The 17597-nt window shown below is 43.4% G+C and overlaps 1 protein-coding gene across 1 annotated transcript in view; it reads right to left on the reverse strand.

The window, feature by feature from the left end:
• The window catches only part of PXDN (peroxidasin), a 90356-nt gene that overhangs the window by 5205 nt on the left and 67554 nt on the right, over positions 1-17597 (reverse strand). Inside the window, exons 15-19 of the mRNA XM_049784898.1 lie at positions 14557-14665; positions 13782-13939; positions 10137-11640; positions 6028-6162; positions 4938-5146 (exon numbers count right to left, since the gene is read on the reverse strand). Of these exons, the coding sequence (XP_049640855.1) occupies positions 4938-5146; positions 6028-6162; positions 10137-11640; positions 13782-13939; positions 14557-14665 (2115 nt within the window). The remainder of the gene's footprint in view (positions 1-4937; positions 5147-6027; positions 6163-10136; positions 11641-13781; positions 13940-14556; positions 14666-17597) is intronic.

The following is a 17597-nucleotide window of genomic DNA, read 5'->3' on the forward strand; positions in this document are numbered from 1 at the left end:
CTCCTTGCTGCTCTATTTTATCAACTATGAGCTGTTAAGAGTTCTGGAACCCAGTACAAGCCTCAGGTCTTTGTGTGAATAACAACCAAATATGATATATTCAAAATGCAAGCACTAGATTCACGAGGCAGAAGCACTGAGGTCCTTTTGCACAAGCATAAGACACATGGCATTTTGCAGTTAAATCCCTACTACTGACACCCTATTCCACTTAGGAAACAGCAACCCAGAAGCTTTCCCAGCAGAAAAACTTGATATAGGGAAAAGGTAGTCACAGATCACATATTTTAGCCCCCTATTTCTCAAATGGGAATCTCATATCCTAGTGGTGTGACTCTTGCCAACACTATTAGTAATAGGACACGCAATATTCTGGTGTCATTCTATTAGGGAAGGACTCAAGTGCACTGACAGGATCAGTACTCTCAGTAAGGGACCAGATCTAATCTGAGAAAATCAGGAGCCCAAGCAGTCAAGGAAGGTTCTAGAAAAGAGAAGGAGAGACAAACAGAGGAAGTGCAACAGAGCAGAACAGCTGGGATGTGAGCCTGACCCCTGAAATTAGGATACAGGAACACATACAGTGCTAGAACAAACATCAAATGTAAATAAGCTCAGAAATAGAGGAGTAATACAGTTATACATTTTCTTTGCTATGTCTCCCCTTTTGATCATTTGCACTCAAGTAAATAATTTAGGAGCAAAGTAGAATGATATTGCCAAATTCCTTAACTTGTTAAAAAAATATGTCTATTTATATATGACACACATAGATAAGTGCATATGCAAATTATACCTCTAAAAACAGATACAAAATGTTAATGATGGATGAATCTGAGTGACCTGACATGAGTTGACATGACTTCTTTGGGCTGAACTTTTTCAATGATTACTACAATTATTTCAAAATTGTATATGCATGCATACACCTGTGCACAATACACTTATGTACTCCTCCTTTTGACTTGTCAATAATAACCAAAAGATTGTAACTCAAAGTTACAGTCTAAAGCAAAAAAAACTTGGAACTACCCAGAAATTTCTTGTTAGACTTCTTTGACAGGCAGGTTTCCTGCTTTGACTTTTTAAATATACTAAATGATTAACCTCAAGAAAACTTGCTTGAAAAAATAATATCTTTCAAAAGTTGAATCAAAAAAGAAATAGTGGGGGCCGGAGAGATAGCATGGAGGTAAGGCACTTGCCTTTCATGCAGAAGGACGGTGGTTCGAATCCTGGCATCCCATATGATCCTCTGTGCCTGCCAGGGGTGATTTCTGAGCATAGAGCCAGGAGTGGCCCCTGAGTGCTGCTGGGTGTGACCCCCCCACCCAAAAGAAAAGAAATAGTGACTGACATCTGGGCCTGTCAAATCCCCTTCCTCCCCCTGTTTTTCATTCCCCACCTTAGATATGGCTTCTCAAGATTAAAAAAAAAAGAAAAGAAAAGAAAAGAAAAGAAAAGAAAAGAAAAGAAAAGAAAAGAAAAGAAAAGAAAAGAAAAGAAAAGAAACAGGGGCCCGGAGAGATAGCACAGCGGCGTTTGCCTTGCAAGCAGCCGATCCAGGACCAAAGGTGGTTGATTCGAATCCTGGTGTCCCATATGGTCTCCCATGCCTGCCAGGAGCTATTTCTGAGCAGACAGCCAGGAGTAACCCCTTAGCACCGCTGGGGGTGACCCCAAAAAAACCCAAAAACAAACAAACAAAAAAACAAATTTTAAGTTTTATCACTTTAAGCTATCTCCACCTGCTATTTAAGAGGGAGAGTATCTAGGAGAAAGATGTCAGAAATCCCTTCCATCATCTACATTTCTCTAGTTTTATGAACACCACAAGAAAGTCTGGTAATAAGAGATGGAGGTCAAGGCCGCTCCAATAAAAAAAGATGAAGTCTTGGAGAACTCTGAATTATTTAGGCAAACCACAGAAAACTTTAAACTATTCAGAATTTAACATTACTTTAGGCAGCTAAAAGAAATCTAGTAAAGGTATCAAAAAGATTTTATAACAACAAATGTATTATGAATAATCTTATAGCCATGGTGTTTAAATAAAGTAATTAATACAAAAAAGATTGTATATCTGAGAAAACTCTTTTTTTCAATGACTTTAAAAGAGAATAATTCATGTGATTATTTTTGTTTGTTTTGGGGATATGCCTGGAGATGCTTAGAGGTTACTCTGAATCTGCACTCAGAAATTATTCCAGGACGTGCTCAGGGAGCCATATACGATGCTGGAGATTAAACTGGGCAAGTGCCTTACCTGCTATACTATCTATCAGGCCCTAAAGGAGAACAATTAAATGCAAACATAAGAAACAAATTGTGGACTGTGCATGTGCAAAAGCATGTTGATCTGATGAACAATTGAGAATATTTAAAAAAAATTTAAAACATAAAATCTCAGGCAGGGCGGTAGATGGAAAATCAAAAAACAAACAAACAAAAAAACAAACAAAAAGAATCCATAAAAACTCAATACATGTCCCTAACAAATGCTAGTAAGGAGAATGCAAAAATTTTCAAAAAAGTGGATCTGCAGCTAGACTAACTGTAAATTTATGTAAATTATCTTAGAATATCACATATCACATTTCTAACATAAAATAGATACCGTTTATTATTCATCTTACATGTTTTCTACGTAAATATGTATATCAAAAGGACAGAAACACAAAGAGAAAAAAGACAAAAATCAGACGCATATTCACGTAAGAGAAGCTATTAGAGCCAGCTGTAGCACATCAATTCATACTTCAGTACTAATGAATGAAAATAACTAGTTTAAATTAAATAACTGGGGAAAACACCCTGGTTTGAATGATTCCATCAGGGCTGGAAGAGAAAGTCTGTCTGCTCTTCCAGAGACCACCGGCCCTGCAGGGCACAAAATGTTGGTACTGGGTCATATGGTCCTGGATTCCTCCCAGCACAGCAGAGAAGATTCCCCAAGTGGGTTCCTTGACATTTCCCCACCTCTAATATTTCACAGGTCTCTAAGAAAACATAGTCTGAATAAAGCCCAAATTAGGCTCAGGTGAGCAAATAAAAGTCCACATAGATCATGAGTGGAATTGAGGGATGGATAGGAGGCGCCATAGAGCAAGGACCAGGGACAGAAGCGTAGGCAGAAGGCACAACCAGAAACCCCCCAATATTCACTCCCCCACCTTCCTAGAGCTGCCCAGAGTTGCTCTTGCTTTAGTAATGTAAGTCACTAGAAATGTAAATGCTTCTTATGATTAGAGAAGTTATTACATTTAGAGCATGAAGCACCAATATTTTTTATCTCCATTTTGATTTTGGGATCAAACCTACTGGTGTTAAAGGATTACTCCTGCTCTGCACTCAGGGATCACTCTTGGCAGTGCCCAGGGGGACATTATGTAGTTCTGGGGATCAAATCTGGGGTCAGCTCTGTTAAAGGAAGCACCTTAACCAGTGCATTATTGCTCCAGTAGAGTAATAAAAATGTTTTAGATTTTGTGCCACACCCAGTGATGCTCAGGAACCTCTACTGGCTCTTTGCTCAGAAATTACTCCTGGCAAGCTCAGGACACAACATGGGATACATGGGAGCAAACCTGGATCACTTGTGTGCAAAGCAAATACTATCCACAGTGCTATCACTCTAGTCCCAAGAAGAACCCAGATGCCCAACAGATGAGTGGCAAGAGTAACATATTTTAAAAGCTAAATTTGAGGTAGCTGAGAGATGGCTCAGTGGGTGAGCCTTGCAAAAGGAGTATAAGAGCAGTGTCTTGGGGCTATCCGCATGTACAAGTTCTATCCTGAAGATTTGTTTCCTGGCCCTGTCCATCATTTCCAGCCACATGATAGTCAGGAGTGTTCAAGCACACAACTAAAGCTTTGTGAACATAAGGCAATGAGACCCCCAAATGGTCACAATGCCACTAAGAAAGAAAATGGAAATAAATGGATAATTTGATGGTTGATAAGTTTATTTTTCTGTTTTAAATTTCTGAATATGGACTAGAGGCTGAGCTACAAATACTTATGCTCTGCTATATGCTGTTTTATTTTATTTTTTGAGGAAGACTCCCCAGTAATGCTTAAAAATCCATGGGCTAATATATGAGTTGGCAGTCTGGGATTGTGAAGGGCAGTTTTGGTGCTCATATCTAACTGGCTTGGGGCCACCAGAGCCACAGCCAGTAGTAAGGGAGGATTGGAAGGCAGGCAGGAGAGATACAGCACCAGATGGAAATAGCACCAGGTGGAACTCTGAGCTATTTCCCTGGCCTCCTTCTTCAGATGAGAGATACATTTTATATGTTTTCTTCTCTTGAAGGAGGTGCTTGGGGGCCACATCTGGCAGTGCTCAGGACTAAAACCTGGAGCTAATGAAGTGCCAGGAATCCAATTGTCTAACATTGCTAGGGAAGCATCTAAACTCCTTATTCTAATTCTCTAGCCTTATTTTCTATTTACTTTACTTAGTATTTTAGCTATGCTATTGAAAACTATCCCCTTTCATTACCAAGTCTTTGAAAACACAACTTAACTTTTCTATGTTCTGTGGTATATCTCACAAATACATCATAATGTTACAACCCCCCCCCCCCCCACACACACCCATAGCTGAATATTTGATTTCCTTTTTCACGAGTATACCTGCAAGTGCCTCAGCACACACTGAACATTCAAACAGGCAGGCAGTGAGCCTCAGAACAAACCACAGTGAGGGAGAAATTGAGTCAGGGAGCAAATCACAATGAGAAGTGCTGAGTCAGGAGAAGCTTGGTCAAGAAAACAAGTCACAGTGAGGGAGAAGCTGCCCAAGAGAACAAATCACCATGAGGGCCAAGCTGACAAGTCACAAAGAAAGAGAAGCTGTGGCAAGGGGAGCACTCCAGGGAAGGAGTCACTGAGCAGGAGAGCACTGTAGGTGAGCAACAGGGTCTGAGACGCACCTTCACAGCAGTCCTGCCACACCCGCAGGTCCACTCTGGGGATCTCGTCACAGCTGGTGTATCCGTGTGGGAACTCGGCCATTCTGAACACGTCTTTTTGCACACGTGTGATGTTATCAGAATTGTCACACAGGATCCTGGCCAGGGACGCCTGCTTGATCTGTGTTAACTGGGCGGGGGAGAACACCCCCGGATTTTCATACCACAACCTGTATTTCCCCAGAATGAGAACAAGACCAAGAAAACACGGAGGTTCAAAAGCCATTGGGAGAGGAATTTAAATAGTCCCCCACTTTGTTCTCTAACCATCTAGCCATTAACAGCTTCTATTAGATATTACTTCAAGTTGGGCTTTCAAAACAAAACAAAATTGCGGTGACGGGTGTGGCACCACAACGTAGCAAGTATTAAATAATAATATTGGTACCATCATAAAAACAATGATTTATAATATCTTAAATATTAAAACTGGGCTGAAAACCTCACAAGTTTAGCCCCTTTAAGAAGTCAGCTTCAGGAGACATAGGGTGGGGCAGGAGATGTAACAGGGAAGCTAAGAAGCTTGTCTCACATGTGGCCTCTCTGGCTGACTCTAGTCTGATTCCCTGCACCCAGTACGACATATGTTCACTGAGTATCTCTAAGGGGTCACTCCTGAGTACTGAATTAGGAAAAATACCCCTGTCTCAGCATTGATAGATGTGACCCAAATCTGCCCTGGCCCCCCAAGAAGAATAAAATCTGAATCATGTATATCTGTTCAGTTGGTCATAGGGGCAAGAAATGGAATTCTTTTGCCATATATTAAACTATATAACTACACTTTCAAACCCCTTTAAACTTCCACAATGGTAGACATGTGAATACTTGGTAGGTTTCTAGGAGCAAAAATAACTTGTTAGATGAAGAGGCAGGAAACATGCCCTTGAATTAGGCTGCAACTTATTTCTAATCTGTAGCAATAGCTTGTCTGAACAGCTAAGGGACTTCCAGGTACTATAAGGGTGAACACTGCAGGGCTCCTCCCTGTTGAGACCCTGAGGAGGTCCAGGCAATGACTGTCCCCTCTTCAGTGCACCTGTACCCTCACCTGTCCCCATCTCGTAGGCGCTTGAACTGGGCACTCAGCAGGCACATCAAGGTGGGTCCCAGGCGGCTGCCGGGAACGAGGTCTTCTACCATAAGGGCAGGGAACAAGTCGATGTTCAGCGGGGAGCCATACAACCTACAGAAATCAAGACAAGCCTTAAATTTACTTAACCAAGCTGAACTACCAAAGTACACAGAAAACAGAAACTTGTCTAGGTAGAAACACCCCCCGTCCCCCGTCCCCCGTCCCCATCATTCTATATTGTTAAAAGTTCAGTTACAAACAGAATTCAACTTGATTTCTTGGATGGAAGCATTTACCCATTCTATTTTATAAATTGTCCCCAATGTTAACAGGCACATTTATAAAATATATACGCATTTTATATACTTATGCATATATATATTTGTGTTATATTTATGTATGTAATACTTATTATAAAATGTTTTAGAGAATCCAAAGAAATATAAGAAAGTAAGTTAAATCTTACTTATTCTTACTATTCAGGTAATAACACTTAACAAGCAACTATACGTCATTCAAATCCTGTTTTCAAAACTGTATGAGCAATAAACTCAGCTATAAATATAGCTCATGACAATCTCAAAAATGAGATTCTTTGTAAATTAAAATGTAAGAAAAAAATCTAAGCATAACAGCACAAAAGACTCAAGCTTTTAAATATTTTAGAATAAACAGCTTCAACAAATGCTTCCAATTACTTAGGAATATATGTTTGCCAGTAGAGTGACAACTTTTATTATAAGTCAAACCTGTTTCATCCAGATAACACAACTGAAATTGATGACTTGGTTTTACTTGCCAACCAAAGTTGCCCAGACTTTTGAGGAGTCTAACACAGCTGCCTCTCCAACAGCCTTGTGCTACTGACACAGTTATGCTATGTCCTCAGGGACCATTCAAAGAGAGAATGAATGAAATTTTGTTTAAACTATCCCTTAATCCCACAAAGTAGGATAAACTGTGCTCATCTACTTGCTCTAAGTTCAAGGACTTTTGACTTCTTGGCTATGCCAAGAATAGCATCAGGAGTTTAAATATCTTGTGTTTCCTGGTCTGAGCAGGATTCAGAATGACCCATCAGTGTCCACTCCAACTGATCTCATAGGGAAATACCAGCTTCCAAGGTTCCCCCTCCTTTTCTGCCCCCTACGTAACCTCTAGGGTGATCCATGGCACAGACTTGCAGGTGGTGCGTTAACAAGTCTTTGGAGACCCAGACTAGCCCCATCCTTAAGGACCTTTTTAGAGGAGGTAAGAGGAAAAAAGGCAAAGGAAACAACCCAAAAGGGTCCAGAATGATAGTACAGCAGTTAGGGCACTTCCTTTGCAAACAGCCAACCTGTGTTTAATCCCCAATACCCCACATGGTTTTGCAAGCCAACCACAGAACCAGGAATAAGCCCTAAGCACCACTGAGTTTGGTCAAAAAGCAAATCAAACCAAACCAAAACTAAAAACGCAAATACAATAGAAAGGAAAGGAAACAATGAGATGGGAGCTTCAACTAACTTATGTCAAACAACAGCATGGTGCTATCTGGGAGTCTTAAGAGGAGTTGCAGGCCCGGAGAGATAGCACAGCGGTGTTTGCCTTGCAAGCAGCCAATCCAGGACCGAAGGTGGTTGGTTCGAATCCTGGTGTCCCATATGGTCCCCTGTGCCTGCCTGGAGCTATTTCTGAGCAGACAGCCAGGAGTAACCCTGAGCACCGCTGGGTGTGGCCCAAAAACCAAAAAAAAAAAAAAAAAAAAAAAAGAAAAGAAAAAAGAAGAGGAGTTGCAGCATCGCTCCATTATCCATAGGTCAACTTGGCTCAGGAGCAGAATTTGTTCAGCACCAATTCCTTCCTTACCTCTGCTTCTTCCCATCACTAATTAGATGTAAAGTTCTCCAAATATCCTTTCATGCTCCTTTCTCTTTCTGTTTTGTCCTCTTAAGACTCCCATGCCATGGTCCCTACATAAAAAGACTTTACTGGTGCTCCAATAAAGTGTATGTGACTAGAATAGAGCTTCCCCAGGCTGCCTTGATGTGATCACCAGTTTCAAATCTTCTACCCCTCATTTCCCAACTCCTTCTTGTTCTTCCCCCTCTTGAAGAGTGGATGAGAAGAGTAAGTGAGGGGTCCTCATATGGGGTATGTGGATTTCTTTTTTGAGAGTCTCTGACCTGCCAGCAGACCTAGATGGTACACAAACCAGCCCCTTAGAATTGCTTGGAAATACATTTGACAAATAGAAGAAATGAAGAGGGAAGTCAACATATCAGGTTAGAAAAAAGGAGGATAGTTAAGTACAGAAACTAGACAGTTCACAGAATTCCTAATTACGCAAACTTTGACAGAAAAAGAGAATACCAATTTGCTTATGCCAGCAATTTAATAGCATTATTTACAAAAGCACTGGACCATATTACACTTAGCAGATCATAGTAACATTTACTCCAAATGTGCATCTGATTCTGAATATGCAGTCATGTGCTTTAAGAATGAAAAACTGAAGCCTAAGGAGAAAATGTCTAAGATAAATACTAAGAGAAAATTGAGATTTAAAAAAAAAAAAACTAAACTAAAAGCATAAAAAAAAAAATCTAGAGAGAGCCCAGAAAGTGAGCAAATGCTTCAGAACAAAGTAAGTTTATTTTTTTTAACTATTTTTTTTCCTTTGAATGAAGATGCCTTAAATACACTGTGATCTGTACACTTAATCCATGAGCACAAGGCCTACAGGGAAAGGACAGGTAATGAAAGCTTCTAATGAGTGATTATTTCTGTTCAGAACTGCTGCCAAAAGATCAGTACTAAGAACACATAAAAGAGAGCTAGAGATAACACAGTTAGATGAATGTACGCTTTATATGCCTGAGGCCCAGGTTTACTCCCTGACACTGAATGGTTAACCAAACTCTATGCCAGGAATATCCCCCACAAAAACACAACACGTAAAATAAAAGGGCAGGCAAAACAGAAAGAAAAAGGAGCATGAAAGGATATTTGGAGAACTTTACATCTAATTAGTGATGGGAAGAAGCAGAGGTAAGGAAGGAGATTAGTGCTGACCAAACTCTGCTCCTGAGCCAAGTTGACCTATGGATAATGCAGCGATGCTGCAACTCCTCTTAAGACTCCCAGAGGGTTCCTGGTTTTAGTGTTCTATCCCAGGACATCTCACAGTGCTCTCGCCAAGGCCAAGGAGATCTGTCCTGAGACAGCCTGGAGCTGCTTCATCACTCAATGTCTGGGAGTTATGGTGGTATCCCTGGGACATGGTAATGATGGGATTTCAGAACGAGGCTACAGTCTCAGGGCTGGTCTGCTGAACCAAGTGCTGGAGAACTAAAGCACTAAACAGTCTCCCATGCTGCCCTTCCTCAGCAGCATGTTCATCTGCATAAGTACTTGCATGCCCTGAATTCATCTCCCATATGGCTGTCATCCCTCCAGCTTGGCCTCTCTGTCCCTTCCCACTCAAAACAGCACAACTGTCCACAAAGTTTCCTCCTCCCATCTCCTCCTGTCCAAGCCAGACAACTCAACTCCAGCAGTTTGAGCCAGGAGGACTGGTCCACAGTAGGACCAAAGAGCAGGGAAGTACAGTTAGGACAAAGAAGGAACCATTATGAAAATAGTAATTGGAAATGATCCTTCTGGACAAAAACTGGGTGCCAAGAAGATAGTTATAAGCATGATACCTCTTCAGTAACAGTATTCCAAACCACAATGCCTAAAAGGGGGAAAAAGAGCAAGAGAGTGAGAGAAAATGAGTGAGTGAGCAAGAGTGAGAGAAAGAGAGAGAAAGCGAGAGAGAATAGTGTCTGTCATAGAGGCAGGCTTGGAAGCAGGCAATAGTAAAGAAACTAGGACATTTGTGGCAGGAAGTGTCTACTGGTGAAGGGATGGCTGTTGGATTAACTGAAAGTGCATAATAAACAACTTTTTGTAAATATGTGTCTCACTGTGATTCAATTTTAAAAATATGAGAGGGGCATTTGGCATCTGTATTGGGGCTGCCTCTCTTTCTCACCTCAACAGACAAGACGAGAGAGCTGAAAAAAAAAAAAAAAAAAAACAAAAAACTCCAGACTCACCTTCTGAGTTTCTCCCGGATCTCAGGGTTTTTGATCTCATTTTTCAGGTCGTCGAAGGAGTGAGCAGCTGATAGGTTGCAGTAGACACGGTAGTCATGGTAGGGCGGGATACCATGGTCCCTGCCCCGCTGGATGTTGATGGCAGCCAGGTCCAAGGCCACAGTGTGAGCCATGGAGAAAAGGCGCTCTGTCAGCTCAGTGTTAAGCAACTGTGTGGGCACACGCATCTTTCCCGCCACGCCAAACAGTCCCCGCAGGAGTGGATCGATGCCACCCTCATTCACAATGCGGAAGGGAGAGAAAAAGGCTTTGTGCAGGGGCACATGGCCTTGAGCGATGGGTTGGAAGTTCTCATCCAACCTATAAAGCACAGGGTTGATGAGAGTGTGTCCAAACCTGAAGGCGGCCGTGGCAAAGGCATTGAAGATGCCAGCATTAACGCTAGGTTCATAGCCCTGGTATTCACCCAGCATCTTCATGCCCACCTCCCCCAACACTTTGGGGAGCCAATGCTGGTAGGTGATGTGCTGGACCTGTGCCCCCACAATCTTCCTCGCCTCATGATAGATGGTGTCACCATCCCAGTGGGGATTCAACGCCAGCAGCTCCGTGGCCACACGGTTGTGTTCCCGGAACCACAGCGTGTGCATGCTGGTGAGGCCCAGCTGCTCGTTGGCACGATGGTCCCCGGCCAGGAAGCAGGGGATGGGGCTCTCGTTCTCATCACGCATGCATTCTGTGGGGGGCCCAGTGGCAAAGGGCAGCAGCGGTTTCCCTGATCGCTGCACGATGCCCTGTCGAAGGAGCCCACGGTGGCTAGCCAGGTCGCGGATGGCCTGGGCCTCATGGTCCGTGCTCCCATAAACGTTGGATGCATCAATGTAAGAAGTGAGCTGGTTGATCTGCTCTCGTGGGTACACGGAGTTCATGAGCAGTGAGGTCATGCCACTGCCACATACAGGGCTGGAACGCACAAAGAACATGCAGCGTGCCCCGTTTCTGACACGGGGGTCGTTGGGTGGGATGGCCACCGAGAAGCAAGGGGGATCATTGCTGCACACGGAGCTGCAGTGCTGGCCATCGGAGAAGCGGGCCTGGCTCAGTGCCACCACCGTGGAGTCCAGGTCGTGGTCCAGAAATTGGCCCCACTGCATCAGCATGTGCGTGAACTGCTCATCGGGGGTGATGGCCTCGGTGCCGATGAGGGATGTTGACACGAGGCGTGGCATGGGCAAAGGGTGTCCGTGGTACAGCCGGCCTGGGTTGATGCCCCGTGGGGTGTTGAATCCATTCTCGTACACGGACTTGAGGAGGCGCTCAAAGGCGGTGAGTGAGGCCCCCCACATCGGGTGCTGCAGGTTGTTACAGGTGCCGTCGTGTGTCCGGTATTTCTGGTGAAAGCACATGTCGGAGCAGTTGTTCACACGCCGATGCGCCGTGCAGCCTGAGAGGTTGGCGATCAGGCTCAGGTACTGGGGGGACACCAGGTCATTGTAGTGGTAACCTGAAATAGAGCAGGGGACAGCTGAGTCTACCGGGGGAATCTATGTGGTAGACACTGGTGCCCTCTCTGGCACAGTCCCTACTGCAGGAGCCAGTGAAATGACAGCCTGAGGGGAACAGATGCTAGTGTGATGCTTCAAATGGGTATGAGTAGGCAGGCAGGGGGGTGCCTAGCAGCCAAGGAAGGTGTGAAAAGGCTAACCCACACTGGAACTTGCTGTTCTCTGCCCCCAGAGCCTTCACAAAGTTATGACTCCAGGGCAGAGCTCCACATCCACACACTGACTCCCATCCCCATGCACACTCTTGTAATTCAAAGCACAAAATTCTCTTCTCCCACACTGGGTCCTCTGGCCAGTGCCCTGAGCCTTCTTCTCACCAGTGCTGTAGCCACACTGGCTGGTTCTCAAATGAAGGTCCCAACTGTGCTGAACCCTGATCTCCCCACTTGGTTGAGGGCTCTTTTCCTCTTCCTTTTCCTTCTCCTGAAAGGTGGATCAAGGCTCCTAGGTGGAGTGTCATGCAGCCTGCAGCTCAGCTTTGTCAGGCTAGTGTTAAAAACCCTTCTCTCAGGAGACACCCACCATCAGCTGAGGTTCCCATGTTCTTGCCAAGGTTCTGAGGTTTCCTTCCCATATGTGGGTTTTGTACACCAGCTTTCCTCCTTCCTGCCTGTCTCTGCATTGTAGCTCAGAGTCCTGAGCTCAGAAGCACTTTGACCACCATGTGCAGAATAAGAGACTGGGTGAATGAGAGCAGGGCACATGGACAATAGAGCTAGTTAGAGAGAAAGAAAATGGATGTAGCTGTCTCACAGGGCCAGGAACTGGACACATTTGACTTTCAAAAGTGTCAGCCAATAGCAATACAGGCCTGAAGTGGACATACACCCTGAGCAACCTAACCTGTAAGGAGCAGCCCACCGAGGTACCACTATACCCTGAAATATCTGAATCTTTAGCAGATGCCAAAACAACATAGTGATGCTGATATACTGTGGGCTGACACCTTTGCACTAGTGTAAGTAACACCTTTACACAAGAGGGTAGGTCCTACCCTGGGGGCAAAATATCTTCAACATACCACCCAGTGAGGAAGCAGCCAGAGGGCACATCAGTATGCTGCTAGCATCATCCCGGCATCACAAAAGCCTAAGGAGGGGTTCGGCCATCACTCTGCCGGGTGATGGGGAAAAGGCATGGGGAAAGGTGACCTCTATTGTCATCCCTGCAACAGCCCTATATTCCACACTCATATCAAGGGAGGTATAAATGCCCAGAAGCACCTGTTCCTGAGGGGAAAGGTAAACTTGTGGGAGGTGATACAACATAATGTTCCAGCGAGAAATCCATCAAGAAGCCACTCCTGGGGCTGGAGCCGTGGGTCAAGGGGTAAGGCATCTGCCTTGCCCATAATAGCCTAGGATGAACTGCGACGGACCACGGTTCCATCCCCCAGCGTTCCATATGGTCCTCCAAGCCAGGAGCGATTTTTGTGCACTTAGCCAGGAGTAACACCTGAGCGTCACCGGGTGTGGCCCCAAAAGAAAAGCAAAAACAAAAGAAAACAAACAACAAAAGAAGCTGCTCCTTCTGCAGAGTCAGCTCCTGCTAGTGTAGCTGTGTGTGTGCCTGTGTTTGAGGAATAAAAGCTAGCTCTGCAAGGGACCTTTCTTCAGCAGAAACTTTAGTAGCAGCCAATAGCATAGCCACCACCCCTGACACATGGCCAGTTTTAAACCTTGCCAGGAATCACATCAGAATGAGGTTGCCAATCCAATTCCACCAACAAGCCCTGTATACATATGCCATACTCAACAGCAGCCCCTCCAAGAATCCCTGTTCATAGCCACTGTGACATGCAGATCCTGCAGCACCACTTCCTACAGACATGCAAAGTCTCCTCACCTGTTCAGGAGTAGTCAGCACCCATTACAGCATGCAGTTTCCTCAGGATCACTACCTAGTACCATGGGCTGTCAATCCAAAGTTTTCCTTGCAAGGAGAGTGTATTTTTTTTCCCCAAGCAGAGGAAATCTTGTGAAGATGTCTTTACAGGCATCTTGTTTTCTAGGGGTAACGCTGAGGTTGAGATAAACACATGCACAGCGATGAGAGATGCAAGGAAGAGTATGGTACTAACTTGTTCCATTTAAATCCACCATCAGGCCATGCTGCACATGATCCTGGATCAGCTGCAATGTTCGTTCAAATATCTCTCCTGCCCGAGCTTGCTCCACGGTGTATGGGTCCCGTGGATACCGGAACAAGGCCAGCAGATCATTGGGAGAGCGGGGGCGGCTGGCCAGAGTGCAAAAAGGAAAGAAGGAGATAATTACTGGGAAAAATCACTGTCATCTACACACACACAAAAAAAAAATGTATTGCTTTTTTAATATTTTTGTAGCTACTTTCTATGGACGAGATTTACTGTACCTTACTCATCCGAAGTGGAAGGCAACATACAAACAAACAAAAACAAAGACACTAAAAACAAATAATTAATTGAGTCAATAGAGAGAACAAATGCATTTCAATTAAGATGCAAAAAAAAATAACCAACCCCAAGCCAACCCCAAAACCAAAACACCCACTTTGCAATTGCTAAACTGAACATGTTAAAAAAACTTCTGAAATATTTTGTTTTTGCCAAATCTTTTAAAAACATACTGAGTAAAAATGAAGACTTTGTAAATTTTTGGGGGGTGTGGGTGGGGGTAAATCACAGTTTAGTTTCTACTTGGAAGTACATGTTCTTGTTTTTATAATCCCCAGCAAAGTCAAAGGCTAAAATTTCTGTTATTTTTCAATTAAAAGGTTGTTTTTGTTAAATAAAACAAGTCAAAACAGGTGTAACAGAATAGCTTGCAGTCTGTAACTGCACCCCCTTCCCAAATTGCCCTGCCATGCCATAGTACCTGTCAAACAGGTGTGTCCGGGTCGAGTTTATAGCTCTGTCAACAGTCGCAATTGCTTCAACGATCGATGTGGCTACAAAAGGGTCCCCTGTGCGACTGACATCAGGAACTAGGAAAACAGGAAAACACACACATCGCTAGAAAAATGCAAGTGACTCATAAAATAATGTCTAGACACTGCATCATTGAAACTAAAGACAGAGTTCTTACTACAGTTTATGTCTATTTTGCAAACTAAAACTTAAGTGACTACCATGAATTTAACTACAAATTGTTTTTAAACTGTGTGGGAATGGCACACTTTCAGATCCCATAAAGGACATAAAAGAATAATAAGATGCAGTCATAAAGTTCTGATGTTCTTGTGGCAGAATCTTGTAGGAGAAACAAACTCAATTTAGACTGGGGAGCTGAATTACAGGGCACAGAGATATTTTGTTTTCATTGTATGTTCTTCCCAAAGGTCAACATATCCAGAGAATCCTGGAATTCATCCTCTCATCTCTTCAGAGGCATCAGTACCTCACTCAGACACTGATTTGTCAGCCTCCAAGCACACGCATTTGCATAAGCAGACACATGCATGGACACATGTGGATAGGTACATGCAGACATACACATATGGTCCATTGAAACCCCTCATTTCTTTCCATTGACTGCCAGCTCTTAGATTTTGTGAAATAAAATAATCTTGTTCTAAGCTATTATCTATTACAAGACTTCTTAAGTCGGACAAGTAGCAACAACATCTTAAAAATGACCAGTGAATTTTCCCATAAATCAACCTTCCTATCGAATTAGACTGGGCTAAAAATGATCACACTGAAATGCTTCATCCACTTAGCTCCTGGTACTGCCTTTCTCCCCCTGCCATGTACTTCTTGGCACTCTGCTTCTCCTCAGAGTATGCTTTTGCAAACTTACACTGTCCTCTTCCATTTGCGTTTATAACTGACAGGTGCACAGAATCTGACTAATCATCATTCTTTTGGACATGGAGCATTGTTCATGTTTGTTTTCCCAGTTACTGCTTTTCTGATGGTCCACTGATGCTGGACCTGCCCAAGACACAGTAACCAGCCATATTTTCCTCTACCAAGTAATGTCACCTAAGTCCAAAATTTTAATTAGTGGCACCAGCCCTGATTTCTCCCTGATGCTCCAGGTTCAGATTCAGCTTCTCATATACAGATTTACATTCTGCTCTCACTCAAAACCTCTCAGTGTCAGACAAGGCACAGGCAGAGATTAACAGTGATCTGACTCTGCTCAGCTGATCTTGTATACACATCGCAGTCCACTGAACAGCCACCAGCAGGGTTGAGCCTCTCCTGTCTCTTCACCAGCATAGACAATTTTCCCTCTCTCCTTATCTTCCTCATTCTCCCTCAACTTCAACCTTTACCAAGATAAGGTCATCTAGGAAAGAACCAAAGTTTTCTTGGAACTTTGAATAGCTTTCCATCACATCTGGAAAACAACCCTGATACTCACAGCAGGAATTACAGCCCCCAAATGCCCCCATCATCTTTCCCAAACCTGAAGCCAGTTAGTCTGACCTCAGGCCTGCCCCTCCCCTGAGCCATTTTACTCTACCCATTCAAGCAGAACTCTCTTCTGGAGGCATCTTCCTCTCTTCTCATCTGAAGAGCCCCCAGCTACCCTCAGCACAACTGTCACAGCATTGGAGCCTCATTGTTCCACTGATTGTTTGTGCCCCCTGCTCTGAATCTCAGAACTCTCTGTACAAAGATCCATCAACTCACTCACCCAGGGACTGAGCCCAGACTTCAGCTCATATCCCTCTCGAATCAGGGAGCAGGTAAGCACATATGTCCTTTCTCCTGCTCTGCCTCCCTCAGACAGAATTTAGACTGTAAGCACAGGCTCCATATCTGAGTTTCCCACATACCTTAATGATGCGAACTGTGCAAAGAATTACCCAAGACAGAAAGCCATTATAAAATTTTTTTTGGTGGATCAAGAACAGCCTGAATATTGTGCTTTATAGAAGTTTTTGTTTGCCTACTGGTACACTAATTCTATTCAACTTTGTATAATTATATAACTTTAATTGTGCAGCATCATGTGTTCATATTAAATTAAATTTTCTCCAAACAATGATGACAGAAAAGTATTAGGCAGGCATTTAACTATTTACCTTTAAAAAAAGAAAAGGAACCTTAAAAGTGGTTCTTTGAGAGAGGACAGGTTAGGGTGAGGGGTGAGAAAACATTTTTTTATTTATTTTGATTTTTGGACCACACCTGGCTGTGCTGTGGAGAAAACATTTTAAATTTCGTTTGCAACCAATTACCATACAAATTCTTTTTTTGTTTGTTTGCTTTTGGGTCACACCCAGTGTACTCAGGATTTACACCTGGCTCTGTGGTCAGCAATCATTCAGGAAGGGCTCAGAGACCGTAATGGGTTCTGGGACTTGAAATGCTGTCTGCTACATGTATGGCAGGGTTCCTGTACAACTCATTATTTTTCCACCCCAATATAGATTATTTCTTAAGTACAAAAACATATCTTAAAAATTATCTTCACATGAAAAGTTTCATCAACTTTACGTTCATTTTACACACTATATATATGAGGGGAAAGTAAGATAATTTCTCCTTAAAGCAAACTAGATCTCAGGGTTAAAGTGATAGCATAGCAATAAGGTGTTTGCCTTACACACAACAGATCCAGGACGAACCTGGCTCAATCCCCGGTGTCCCATATGGTTCCCCTAGCAAGAATGATTTCTGAGTGCATAGCCAGGAGTAACCCCTGAGCATCACTAGGTGTGGCCCAGAAAAAAAAAAACCAATAAAACTAAATCTCTATTGATTTTCTACTGCTGATATTTATTTAGCAGGTACTCAGAGTTTCAGCCATATTCTGGGTATTATATGCACATTGATGAGAGAGGTTGAATAAAGAGTTCAAATGCAGGAGATGTAGGCTTAATCTCCATCACCTCATGGTCCTCAGAGCACTTGGTCACCTGTGCTTCTGATAGGTGGTACACACCCCTCTTCCTTCACTCA

Source organism: Suncus etruscus, chromosome 12 (assembly GCF_024139225.1).
Source record: "Suncus etruscus isolate mSunEtr1 chromosome 12, mSunEtr1.pri.cur, whole genome shotgun sequence".
Classification (NCBI taxonomy): Eukaryota; Metazoa; Chordata; class Mammalia; order Eulipotyphla; family Soricidae; genus Suncus; species Suncus etruscus.